This window comes from Lissotriton vulgaris, chromosome 7 (assembly GCF_964263255.1).
Source record: "Lissotriton vulgaris chromosome 7, aLisVul1.2, whole genome shotgun sequence".
Lineage (NCBI taxonomy): Eukaryota > Metazoa > Chordata > Amphibia > Caudata > Salamandridae > Lissotriton > Lissotriton vulgaris.
The window spans coordinates 930,360,601-930,372,968 of record NC_141695.1 but is presented as its reverse complement, the minus strand read 5'-3'; the positions used below and the strand labels follow the sequence as shown (position 1 = coordinate 930,372,968).

At 42.0% G+C, this 12,368-nt stretch overlaps 1 protein-coding gene across 3 annotated transcripts in view; it reads right to left on the bottom strand.

Annotated features, from left to right (window-relative positions):
* Positions 1-12,368, bottom strand: part of ARAP3 (ArfGAP with RhoGAP domain, ankyrin repeat and PH domain 3) — a 541,910-nt gene that overhangs the window by 23,546 nt on the left and 505,996 nt on the right. For 2 of the 3 annotated variants that reach the window (XM_086931355.1, XM_086931357.1), the window contains exons 27-32: positions 11,031-11,159; positions 10,174-10,334; positions 9,237-9,319; positions 8,175-8,210; positions 7,410-7,473; positions 7,022-7,159 (exon numbers count right to left, since the gene is read on the bottom strand). In XM_086931355.1, coding sequence (XP_086787481.1) covers positions 7,022-7,159; positions 7,410-7,473; positions 8,175-8,210; positions 9,237-9,319; positions 10,174-10,334; positions 11,031-11,159 — 611 coding nt within the window. The remainder of the gene's footprint in view (positions 1-7,021; positions 7,160-7,409; positions 7,474-8,174; positions 8,211-9,236; positions 9,320-10,173; positions 10,335-11,030; positions 11,160-12,368) is intronic. The other variant, XM_086931356.1, reaches the window with a different exon arrangement.

The following is a 12,368-nucleotide window of genomic DNA, read 5'->3' as shown; positions in this document are numbered from 1 at the left end:
ATTTGGAGCCACATTTCCACCAGAGAGTAGAGTCCACTGATCTCTTCCTTTCTAAGATGATCATCCCGGCTGAGCAGGAATGCATCCGTCACCAATGTCATCTCTCGGTGGTGAAGGAACAGGGATCTGCTGCTGGTCAATTTGAGGTCTAGGAGTCACCACTGCAGATTTTTTGCGGTCTCATCTAAAACATGGATGACATCTAAAAGGTTTCCTTGGTGCTGTGGCCACTGAGATGTCAGATGCCACTGCAGATCCCTCATATGCCTTCTGGCAAAGTGAATAAGCAGGATGCATGAGGCCAATAGGCCCAGATGCCTAAGATTTGATCTCATTGAGATCCAGGACCGAGGATGAAACATCAGGATCATCGCCTGAATGTTCTGGACACTTTGTGATGGAGTAAAGGTCCGTACTGCACTGTATCTAGAACAGCTCCCATAAAAGGAAGCCTCTGTAAAAGAGTGAAGTGTGACTTCAGCTTATTAATCGAGAACTCCAATGATGCCAGGATGTTTGCCATTGTTTGGAGGTGGTCTGCGACTGTTGTGAGCTCGTGTTCAAAATTCAGTCATTAAGGTAGTGGAAAACTGGTTTCCCTGATCTCCGAAGATGGGCAGCGACCACCACCATCACTTTTGTGAACACCTGAGGGGCACAGGTAAAACCAAAGGTAAGCACTGCAAACTGACATTGCTCCTGGCCGTCACTGAACAGCAGGCAACATCTGTGGTACTGAAGGATGTACATGAAAGTACGCATCCTCCAGGTCCATGGCGACCATCCACTTGCTTGTATCCATGGCAGACAGAAATTGGGCAAATGTGAGCATTTCGAATTTGTTTTACTGGAAAAAAGCAAACAGAGGGATAAGATCCATAATAGGATGAAGGCCTCTGTCCTTCTTTGGCATAAGGAAATAGGAGGAGTAGCAACCTGTCCCTACTCCTGAGGTTTGCACCTCATTGATCACCCCTTTGGCCAATAGAGTCTGCACCTCTTGCAACAAGACAGGTGTTCCTGCAAAAGCTGCTCTGGTTTAGTAGGGAGTTGAGGTGGGTCTGGAAGGAAAGGTAGGACACAGCCCTTTTTGGTGTTCTGGAGGATCCATCTTTTAGATGTAATGCCCTTCCTCCTTGAAAGAAAAAGGCTGATCCTGCCTTTCACTGGGTGGTTGTATGCAGATAAGGGCAAACTAAAGCAGCTTAGAGGGTAGGGTCGTAGGGGCATAGGACTAAGTGAAACAGTATCCCTGATGACCTGCACGATGTCGGTTTGCAATCTTTGGCGAGAACATGCTTCACTTGCACACTTGAAAGATTTTTTTTTTTAAATCTGCAACTGACAAAAGGGAGCAGAGCTCCAGATCCACATACGAAGGCGCAGAAAGAAAAGAACTGATGTCGGCCCACGGGTAGAGCTTAAATGTGGCTCCACTCCGTAATTTCTGGGGCGGAGCAAGCCCAACGTGTAGTCCCATGACAGCACTTAGTGGTGCGCAGGACCACAGCAATAAAAACTTCTAGATTGAGTATGGTGCCTGCAAATATTCTAAACGTGAGGAGTTTGTAGCAAGAAGTATTCATCAGAAACTGGCTCACTTGTACAGCCTCATGGAACTGGCTTCAAAGGCATTAGAAAATAAGATATAACATACCCAAAGGGGGAGACAAGGATATTGCAAAGAGCTGTGGACATTCTCTACTACATGTGGACTCTTTTTCATTGTGTCAGAAGTAACACCCTTTCCTTTCTAGATGCTCACTGACAAAATCGCCCCTCCATCGGTTTCAGTTACAAACTAAAGATAAAGTGTTGCTGTCTTTATGGATCTTAGTTTTAGAACCGGTCCGCGTGCTGTTCTACTTTGCTTAGCGTACAGACCCTTCTGATTAGAAGTACTGTGGATAAGGCTCAGCTTCTTGAAAACCTGTGTTCCATTTGGGACCACTTTAAAAGCTTTAGGTATGAAGTTCTGTGGCCTATCCATTTTAGGTCTAGATCTAGTATGGCTGTTCACGTTTGAAATAGTTGCAGCTGTAACTTCTTTGGGAAGCCTTCATCCCTCTGTTAAAGTAGTTGAGTCTGGGTGTGTAGGACTTATCTCACAGTGTCATTAAGCTAGCACAATACAAAGTCTGCTGAGGCCCAGCTACTGTTGATTTCCACTATATAAAGTATGAGAAACCCATATATTCACAGCAAGTGACCCTATAATTTTCAAAGAAGTAGGTCACTGTACTGCTATACATGATAGACCAAGCTATATTGGTCGACAATGTTGGCATGTGAATATTTCATATGCATGGTAAATGTGCACAACAAAAACAGAACTGATATAGAGGAAAACACTGAGCACAGCAGTTTATCCCACAAAGCTGAGTTCCGCTAGATAGCGGTTTTATCTATCAAGTGAACATCTTATTTGACTTGTGTGTCTTCCTTTTACAGCACTTGATATGAGAAAGTCATTGCTTCACTGAAATCATTCCAACATAAAGCAGCTATTACCTTTAAATCCTGATTTTTCTAATGTAAAGGTGTTACGAGAACACTTGTTGAGTTTTGACATCGTTTGTAGACACAGCCACTTCTTAGACACATACAGAAGAAGGGTTTCTGTATTTTACATTGCACATTTAATAATGCAAAGTGGTGACATGAAACAATAACTAATATTAAATATACCTATCGGTTCCGCATTGCTTTGACACTTGCATATAAGGATTTTTTTCTAAGATTGGTAAGTTTGGAAATAAGGAAATGAAAATGTGGGACCAAAGAGGAGAACCATATAGACATACTGCAGGAAAAACGCTGAAACAAACACTTAAAAACAATTACAAACTCCGGACTTTCCACAAAAATGTTGGTACATACAAAAAATGTAATTAGGTGGTAGCCTTTAAATATTGTGATTCAAACATTGTTGACATGATGAAAGACACGTTCTGCTGCGTTGGCCATGTTGAAACATAGTATGTTCAATCGGCTTCTGCTCACTGTTTCCCCTTTGTACAAACCTAAAGTCATATGCCAACAGCCTTGAAGTGCAGCATCAGGGAAGGTTTCAGGTTAGAGAAAGTAATTAAAGAGTACTGGGAGACAAAATCTATGAACGCATCGTAAACACCATGGCATCCTGCCCTATCCGTTTTTTTTTTAATGATGAACCACTTCTTTTCTCCTGATGAACTTGAAAATCATGCACGTTCTCTGGTGCTTCATCTTTTTCTTAATTTTGTCATTCGGGCTGTATTTTGGGGACTGTGGGATAAACACAAATATTTCTTCCTTTAAGTATAATAGGGACTACAGCAACTTCAACCCAGGATGTACGGTAACGGTAATAGTTTAACTGAACTCATGTGAGAAGGCTGACCACTGTCTCTCCTCAGTTCAGGCTACATAAATGGGGTACCCTGAGAGAGAGAAGGGCGGGGTGTGTTTGTGTGCATGCGTGTGTGTGTTACACATCCCTATCTCTCTTCCTGTGTTGCAGCTCACACCCAAGGCAACAGGGACATAAGTAGTGCTCTCTCAGAACAGGAATTCACAAAATCACTTAGACAAGTTCCAACTAGTCTGACCTTGACTCCTTACGCCACAGTCGGAAAAACCTTGGCCAAATACACAAAGATGAAATTCTTCAGGCACAGACCAGTGCTTACATTCATAAAAATGGGTAAGCATTTTGTTGGGTCTTGCTCCCACCTTGAATACGATAAGAAGATAAATATTGGTCAGATAGTGGGATATCTTGATGGCTCTATGCACTAGTGTAGGGCAACTCTGATCCCAGATGTGAAACCTCTCCGATGCTACTATCACTGCAGACTGGTTCCAAGTCTGGAAGCTTTTTATTTAACTCCCATTTGATGCCCTAAGTAGGCTTACGCATGTGTCCATGCTCACTTTGCCATAGGACTTAAGCTGCACCTCAATGATGACGCTCAATGAGGTCAATCTGTGTTTCCATTCAGAGGGGACATGGCCTGGCAGTTCAGGATGGATTGTTCCTATTGGAGCAGGGCAGTGTCTGATTTGCCAATGGCTGTTCTCTGTTAGAAGTGGTTGAGTAGGCAAAAAAAACGGACTGCAATAATCCTGAGTAATTCGAGAATTCCAGGCATCACTTTCTTTTTTCCTTAGTATGGGATGCAGTGTGGCAGCTTTCCTGCTTACTTGAGGTGTAGATCTTAGCTGCCTGGGTGAGCACCTGGACTGCATCTGCCAGGAGGAGCAGACTTGATTCCTGTATAAGGCGCTGCTCACTTTTATTTATTTATTTATTGGCATTTATAAAGCGCAGCATATACCCTAGAGTGTCTTGGCGCTAATTAATTTGCCAGCTTGATGTTAAGCTGCCTTGCTCAGACCTCTATTCTATACCGAGAACTTATTTATTGAACAGCCACGTTTTCAATTTTTTGCGGAATTGGAGTAGTGTGAGACATGCTCTTATGTCCTGGGGTAGAGTATTCCACAATTTGGAAGCTGCTACCACAAACCGTCGGTCTCCCCACATCACAGTTTTGGTGCGAGGTACCATTAGTTGGTTGCTGTTGGTGGAACGCAAATGGCGTATAGGTTGATAAGGACATAGATGGTCTTTAAGGAACTGCGGGCCCTGTTTATTTAGTGCTTTGTAAACAATGCACTGTGATTTAAATCTAGCTCTGTTCTGAATCGTCAGCCAGTGTAGTTTAGGAATGGCGTCAGAGAGAGGAGCAAACTTAGGAATTCCCCGAATAAGACGTGCTGCTGCATTCTGTATGGTCTGCAGTTTTTTTATAACTCTAACTTGGGAGTTGATAAAAAGCCCATTGCAGTAGTCTAGGGATGTCAGGACTAGTGAGCTCACCAGAGTTTTAATGGCGGTAGTAGGAAGATAAGGACTTATCTTTCGAATCATGCGTAGTTTGTGATGGGCTATAGAGGCCACTTTGCTAGCATGGTCCATGAAGTTTAAATGGTTGTCAAAAAGTATTCCTAAGTTCCTTACTTTGGTCACCGGATTGGGTGGGGGGCACCAAAAGTTTGGGGCCACCACGAGGCAGGCCATTCTGGTGAGAGTTGTCCAAAAATCATTACCTCGGTTTTTTCCGAGTTAAGTTTTAAGCAATTCGCTGCCATCCATTCACCTAATTCCGTCAATCATCTCTGGAATCTTTTAGCTACCTCCTCTCCATCACCTCTTATAGCCATCACCAATTGAGTGTCGTCCGCGTAGGAGGTTAGGCTCATCCCATGTGCCTTGATGACATTGGCCAGGTCCGACACATAGATATTAAAAAGTGTCGGACTCAGGGATGAGCCTTGAGGTACCCCACACGGTTGTGACAGTTTAGCAGATTGGTAAGGGCCAAGAGTGACGGCCTGCGTTCTCTCAGAGAGAAAGGAAGCAAGGAGAGCTCTTGCCGTGGAGGAGATGCCCATTTTCCCGACACGGTCGACCAAAATGCTATGGTCGACCGTGTCGAAAGCTGCTGAAAGGTCCAGCAGTACCAACACCGCTGTACCGCCTTGGTCTCTTATTATTCTTATATCTTCGGATGCTTTAATAAGGGCAGTTTCAGTCCCATGGTATTTCCGAAAACCATACTGAGTATCATCTAACTTCTTATGGGTTTCTATATACTCAGTTAATTGTATGACTGTAGAATTTGTGTAGATAGCAACTTAACTGGGTGAAGTAATCCAGGAACCATGATGTGAAGAGATTTACACTGCAAAATACCACAGTGAGCAGTGTTACCGCGAAACCAGTACCAGGATGCTTGTTTCCGGTCCAAGGAAGACTTTTCTTGCCAGTTCGGGCTGGACTGTTCCCATGAGGAACAGGGTCAAGACTGCTTTGCATATAGCTGGGTCTAAACTGGGGTGGCATGGTGAGCAAAAGAACGATGATGGATTCAACCCAGATCTTTGACTGGGGGTGAGTGTCTGAAAAGTTTTAGCGTTCCGTCCATCATCTCCTTGTGTTCGCTTTTATCAGTACGGGGAACTGGCTTAGCAACACTGCATCTGCATTCCTAGAACACACCTAAATCCCTTACAGTAAATAACCTTGCATAAAATCACTCAAAATTCCTCAAGCTCCATTGGATTACCGTGGCAATAGGGTCGGTGCTACAATAAATCAGGTGCTTAGTGCTTAAAATGGTAGCAAACATTGTGGGTTGTATCTTGGATCCAGAGGTTGCAACTACATTTTATTTCTGTCAGTATATCCTTTATTTATCTTCTCATTTTGTGTATCTGGAAAAACAAGTGACCACCTTCTTTTAAGTTATAGCACAGACTGTACATCGGAGATATTGAACAGCATAAACTGTGCCATATTGCACGAGTTTCTAATGTACACCACCACCTACAGTGACTCTGACTGCTCATCTTTGCAAGCAAGTGAGACTCAAGTATCCAAAGGGATTGACTAGGTATTGTAATGGTGGCCCTGGCACTCCAGTGACGACTGACAGCGTTCATCACGATACTGTCACGTTACTTAGCAATGAATGCTCTAGGATGCCACGGCATTGCCTCAAACAGATGTACAAGAAACACAGATTCCAGGATTTAAAACGTGAATTACTGCACCCAATGACAAACACCATACAGATAAGCAAACACACGCTGGAACACATACTCATTCACACTCGTATGGATAGTGTCTTCCCCTTGGGGTACTCATACAAGTTTTGGTACATGCAGTTCAATACAAGATGTGCAAACACAATGTAACTTCCATGCAAAATAATAATCACTCACTGAGAAAGAACGTGTCAGAATACAAATTATCAGAAGTGATTCCAAGGTGAAACAATCACTATCAAACATAGCCAAATTAAGTAAAATACCAGCACCTTCTATGGAAAGTGTGATGTTCAAAGCTGTATATATCCTTTACGGTCTACACAATATTGTTATGTCGTTCAGATAAATGCACACCGAATGCTAAAATACACAGCTCATCAGTATACTCCCTTTTCTGTTCCTAGGAGGGCTGGGAGTGGCTTACCAGTGTCTGGTTGGCAGACAGCATGGTGGACTGGGTGTCATCTCCATGGATAGGAACCAGCGGCATTGTACCAAATTTCTGCTTGCTCAGGTCTGAAGAGGAGTGGCGCCTCAGAACCACAGGTTGGAGATCATCGTGCTGTGTAAAGAGCGCATAAAGAGTAGTTGTGATATACGTTTCACAAACAAGAATAGGACGCTCTTTTTACTTGAGCACCGGAGGCTTCCACATGGCTATCCAGCAACTACGGTCAAAGAGTTAACTCTGAGAAAACATAAGAGTCATCAAGTTGTGTGATACTTACAGGAAGTATAATTTTTAGTAGATATGTTGGAGAAAAAAACATATACAAGTTAGTGTAACAGTAGTCTAGTATTCCGTTATGTACCTGCAATTTGAGGATGCTCGTGATCCAGTCCCACATCTCCAGTTGTGTTGTACAGCAAAGGCACCTGCAAACAGAACAGAGGCACATGCTCAGACCAAGATTCTACGACTGTAAACTGGGAGAATATTTCTAGTCTTATAAGTACAAGTACTCATAAATACAGGGATTTGGATCAGCTTGATATCCGGTTTGATTAGAACTGGAATAATAACTTTTGCACAAAGGATGCAAAAGAACAATGACCCGTGCACCTGCAGCAGTAGATAAAAGACCCACACATTGTTTTCTAGAGCAAAGGCCATGAAAACGTCAATTTGAAGTAAAATCAGAGATACTGTTCTAAGGAGAGTTAATATACGGACCTGGTATGTGTCATGCAAGTGTGTAATTATGTCACAGGATGAGTGGTATGTTAAGGAAGATGATGTCTAAGAGCCCCCATCCGGTGGAATGTGGAGAGATGTGACAGGATTTGATAGCAAGGTTAGTAAGGAAATGCAACAATGAAGGGAGGGTGAAGAACTGGGATCTGATCTGGCGAGGAAGGTGGTAAAGATCAATAGGGTTATGTGGCAAAAGGATGAACAAAAGGTAAAGGGTACGTTCATGGGGGCCCATAAAAGCATAGGACGAACCCACATCTATCGGGTGGTCCGAACCAATTTGATAAAAATATGATTTCTACAGCTACATTCACAGTTAAGCCATATGAGAACAGAGCGGTCAGAGAAACACAAAAGAAACATACAATTAACAAATACTTACAGATGCTGCTTGTCCAGATACAAGGTGAAACCCCACCTGATGTTCAAAGGACAGCAGAAAATCAGATGGATAAGAGAAAGAAAAGGCATTGATGACTATTACTTACATACTGTCACCACAATGTTATTTCCCCTACTACAGAGACCATCTTGCCAATGGATCAGCAATATTAAAAGCTATATTCAGTATTTGGCTAGTGTTATGATAATGAATTTGTGAAATGCAACATAGCAGGCTGCAAAACAACCCACTTCTCATAAAATGAGATAATATAATTCATATATCGACTAACTAAGGCATCACTGTCATGGTTATTGAGAGCACACGTATCAATTTCTAAGGAATGAAACACAAGATGATGAATTACCACAATATACAAAATTTGGAGGGTATAAAGTAAATATTAACATAGCAGGGGAATAAGTTGTCACATGTGTCGCTGTGGTAGTTGTGTTACTAAGGCCTGTGTGGAGATCAAGTATAATTTTACAGAATAGGGTTCAATAGAATAAGGAGGGTGGTAGTATTGCAGTTGTGTGTTGAGAGAGCTGGATCTGGTGAGACAGGATGGTGAGGCAGAAGTAAATGACAAAAGCAGCAATAAGTGCCAGAAGGAATTTACTAGAGAAAGAATTAAAGAATAGGGAAGAAGAAAATGAGAAAAGTGCACAGACTGAATAGCCAGATACAAAAAGAAAGGGTTATTTGACCATTATAGGTAAATAATAAAAATAAATTAAATGTTTGCACAATTTTAGTAAGAAACACAACAGTTCATAATAGCTATCAAACTACCAACATAAACCTTCCTGCGAAGAAGAAAGGTTTCATGTCTTTCTGACATCCACACAGGTTGTCCTTGTAGGAAGCTGGCTCTCTATATAGTGTACCAAACTTAGGTGCACTATGTAGGGAGTCTAGATACCCCTTACTAGTGTACAGGGGGCTTGCTTTAACAATCCCAAGGTGCTCTGTTTGGTGGTAGTGTGGTCGAGAAGCATTAGGCTTATCAGAGGGGAGTGTTAATGTATTTCTTAATATATGGCACTTCGAATTACTTACTGAGAAGGTGGCTTTAATTTCTTTCGAATCCCCATGTACACTTTTGCTGTGTCAAGTGGCCACTCTCGCTCAGGTCTAGAACTCTAGAATACAGAACACAAGGGATACCATTTCACAAGGTGACTTTATGTTCATTCTTATCTAATTATAAAACATATTTAATAAATTGCAAACTTCATAAGAACAAACAACATCAACGTCAAAGGGAATAAAGTATACAACTCACTAACCTGTATGTAGGCGTAACTAATGCTAATACACATATCGAGGGACCTATAGGTCAACTCATGAGCCCTAAAATCAACGCACACAAGACCTTATACATCAGCTAAGCAAAAGGATATGTCATCACATGCAGCAGTACATAATCACAGGAGGTCATGCCTCTAACCATGGGCCCATACTCCAACTTGAGAGCTCAGGCACTTATGAGACCATGCAACAGTGCAGAAGCCAATACACCAACCATAGGGGGACACGCACAAAAGCATATCCATATAAATAGTGATAGCAATTCTGCACACTATTCAAAAGCTAGTATTAACCCCTTCCATGCTGATGAAGGCCGGGAGCCGTCATGGCACACAGTGCTCGTGTGCAGATGACGGCTCCCGGCTGTCATTACCGCACCCACGATCGGCATGTGCTAGGCGCAGAATCGCGGCCACGCCCAAGGGGTTAAGCTAGTATGTGGTTTCGCAGTAAGGATGTGATTGTTATGCCCAAGTGTGCATCTCAACAAATCTAATGAATCTGCCAATGAATCCAATTTCCAATGTTCACCTTCAAAATACAGACAGGCATTGGCCCTCTCATTTTCTTCGAAATCACACTCTAGCACGTCTGTGCTCAGAAGAACAGTGTATTCTGTCATGGAATAATGCTCTGGTAATCTCTAGCACCACTATAATAAAATAAGCTAACCCTCAAAATTTACCCCAAAAGCAAGGCATTTGGTTGTCACCTTCTTCTCTTTCAGCAGCAATAATTTCTTCTCTCGGATTACAAAGTATCTCTCTAGGAATTTACACCCCAAGAGCTTGGGGTGTTCCTCGCGACATTTCAGTAATCCACACTTTGGGCCATCTCGCTTGGTCCCTAGAAGGAGGGGAGGTGAGAACGTTATCAAGGGCAGCATCATAAACAACAAGCATTAAGATAAGACAGAGAAGCAAGTGAGAAATAACATATAAACACTTCTTGAGCACTCTGTACTCCTCACGTTTCTCAATATGTTAATCCATACAAACACCTAATGCTTGACAAACGTTCAAACGTACGCCTAAGACATCCAAATAGATCTGACTATTATCCAGACCTTTGGTCTATACTCAATCTGACCTAATGCCGACATTAGAATGATCAAAAATGGGCTGATGGCTTAACACTCTTCAGACAGTCAGTGTAATACATCAGGCTGAAAAGACGGTTATGAAACATTAGTCAAGAAAATGTACAATTTATGCAATTATTAGATTACACAAAATTAAATGCCATGCTGAGGAATGACAGATGGGAATTATATGTTGATGGGTATTTGAGGAACTGTATAACGAAATGATCAATATTTAACTAATAGTATGTAACTAATAGAAACAAGGAAGAGTTGCTGGGGCAAAATTAAAAATAATTTGGCTGAAGTAGGAAAGTTTTAAAGTAGGGTCTTACTAAGGCCTGAGACACAACAAATAAACAGAGAATACAATTGCAAGAAAACACCCAAACCCTTTAAATGCACAACTGTATTCTTTTGTAGATTGGCCTTTGACACAATACTGCATATGCTGTATTCACCTGTAAAGAGGCAGCTCCCTTCCCCGATTGGCACTTTCTTCACCAGCAGGTATGCTGAGCTGGGCTCTGGCAGTTTGCACCACTGCAAAGCTTGTTCTAACACCTTCTCCTTTGGATGCAGGGGCCGTTCTGTAGAAGGACATACATTGATTGACTAATAGTACACAACATTATATAGAGGAAGTGCCTCAGAACCTAGGGCCTAATTTAGAGACTAGGGGAACTTAAAATCTTTCAATTTCAGAAGTAAAATCTAAATGAGGAGCAGAAGCCACTGGCTGAATTTTCTCAACTATAGGGACATAATTGTGGAAGGCATGTAGCTGGACGCTTGAGAAAGCATGGTGAATACAAAGTAGTAAACAGGAGATGATTTTAGAATGTTCCCAGTTAGTACACAATTAGGAGCTAAAGCATCTTTGTCCTTATGCAGCAATGCATGTTAAAATAGACACCTGTTGGAATTGGCTCTCCCTGCAGGGTCACCTCCAAAGTTTTTCCTTTACCCCTCCTGTTTTCTGAATATTGTTTTTTTCGCATTGGAGCTCCGTGCACTTCACCACTGCTCACCAGTGTTAACGTGCTTTGTGCTCTTTCACTACAACATGACAAAGTTGCCTTTCACCTGATTGGAATGCTTACTTTATTTGAGAGTTCCTAGAATATGGTACTACTTGTACTTAGAGTCTGTAAATAAATGCTACTAGTGGGCCTGCAGCACTGTGTAGCATTTTCAAACATGTCAACCTGCCATTCAGCCTGTAGTCCATTTTAAAATGCCAATTCGACCAGGCAAAATAAACCTTTTGCCAGGCCGAACCCTTCCTTTTTTTATTATATATACAAGTCACCTCTAAGGTAGGCCCTAAACAGTCCACAGGGCGGGTTTATTGTATTTAAAAAGTAGGACATGCGTTTTTAGTTCAACATGTCCTGGTAGTAAAAAAAACCTACATTAATTTTTCACTACTGTGAAGCCTACCTCTTCCACAGGATAACATTGGGTTACCTTATTACTTTTAATACGTGCTAACATTTGATTGGAAACAGCTAGAAATGTCATGTTTGGACTCAAATGAAGCGTAATTTATTTAAACTCCTCTTTGACAGCAAAATCCGAATTTAGATTCCAGTTAAGAAAATGCCACTTGGCATTTTCCTGCCAAAAATCTTCTAATGCCTTCTAGGAGCTTCCAGGTACCTGGACCTATTAATGGCTTCCTCATTAAGAAAGCGTATTAGACCCAGAGAGTGAACAACTGCGGTATAGATGTGGGCAGGGTGCTCCATCCTGCCAGGAGGGTTAGGAGCGTAGCTGGTCCATGCCCTACTTACATT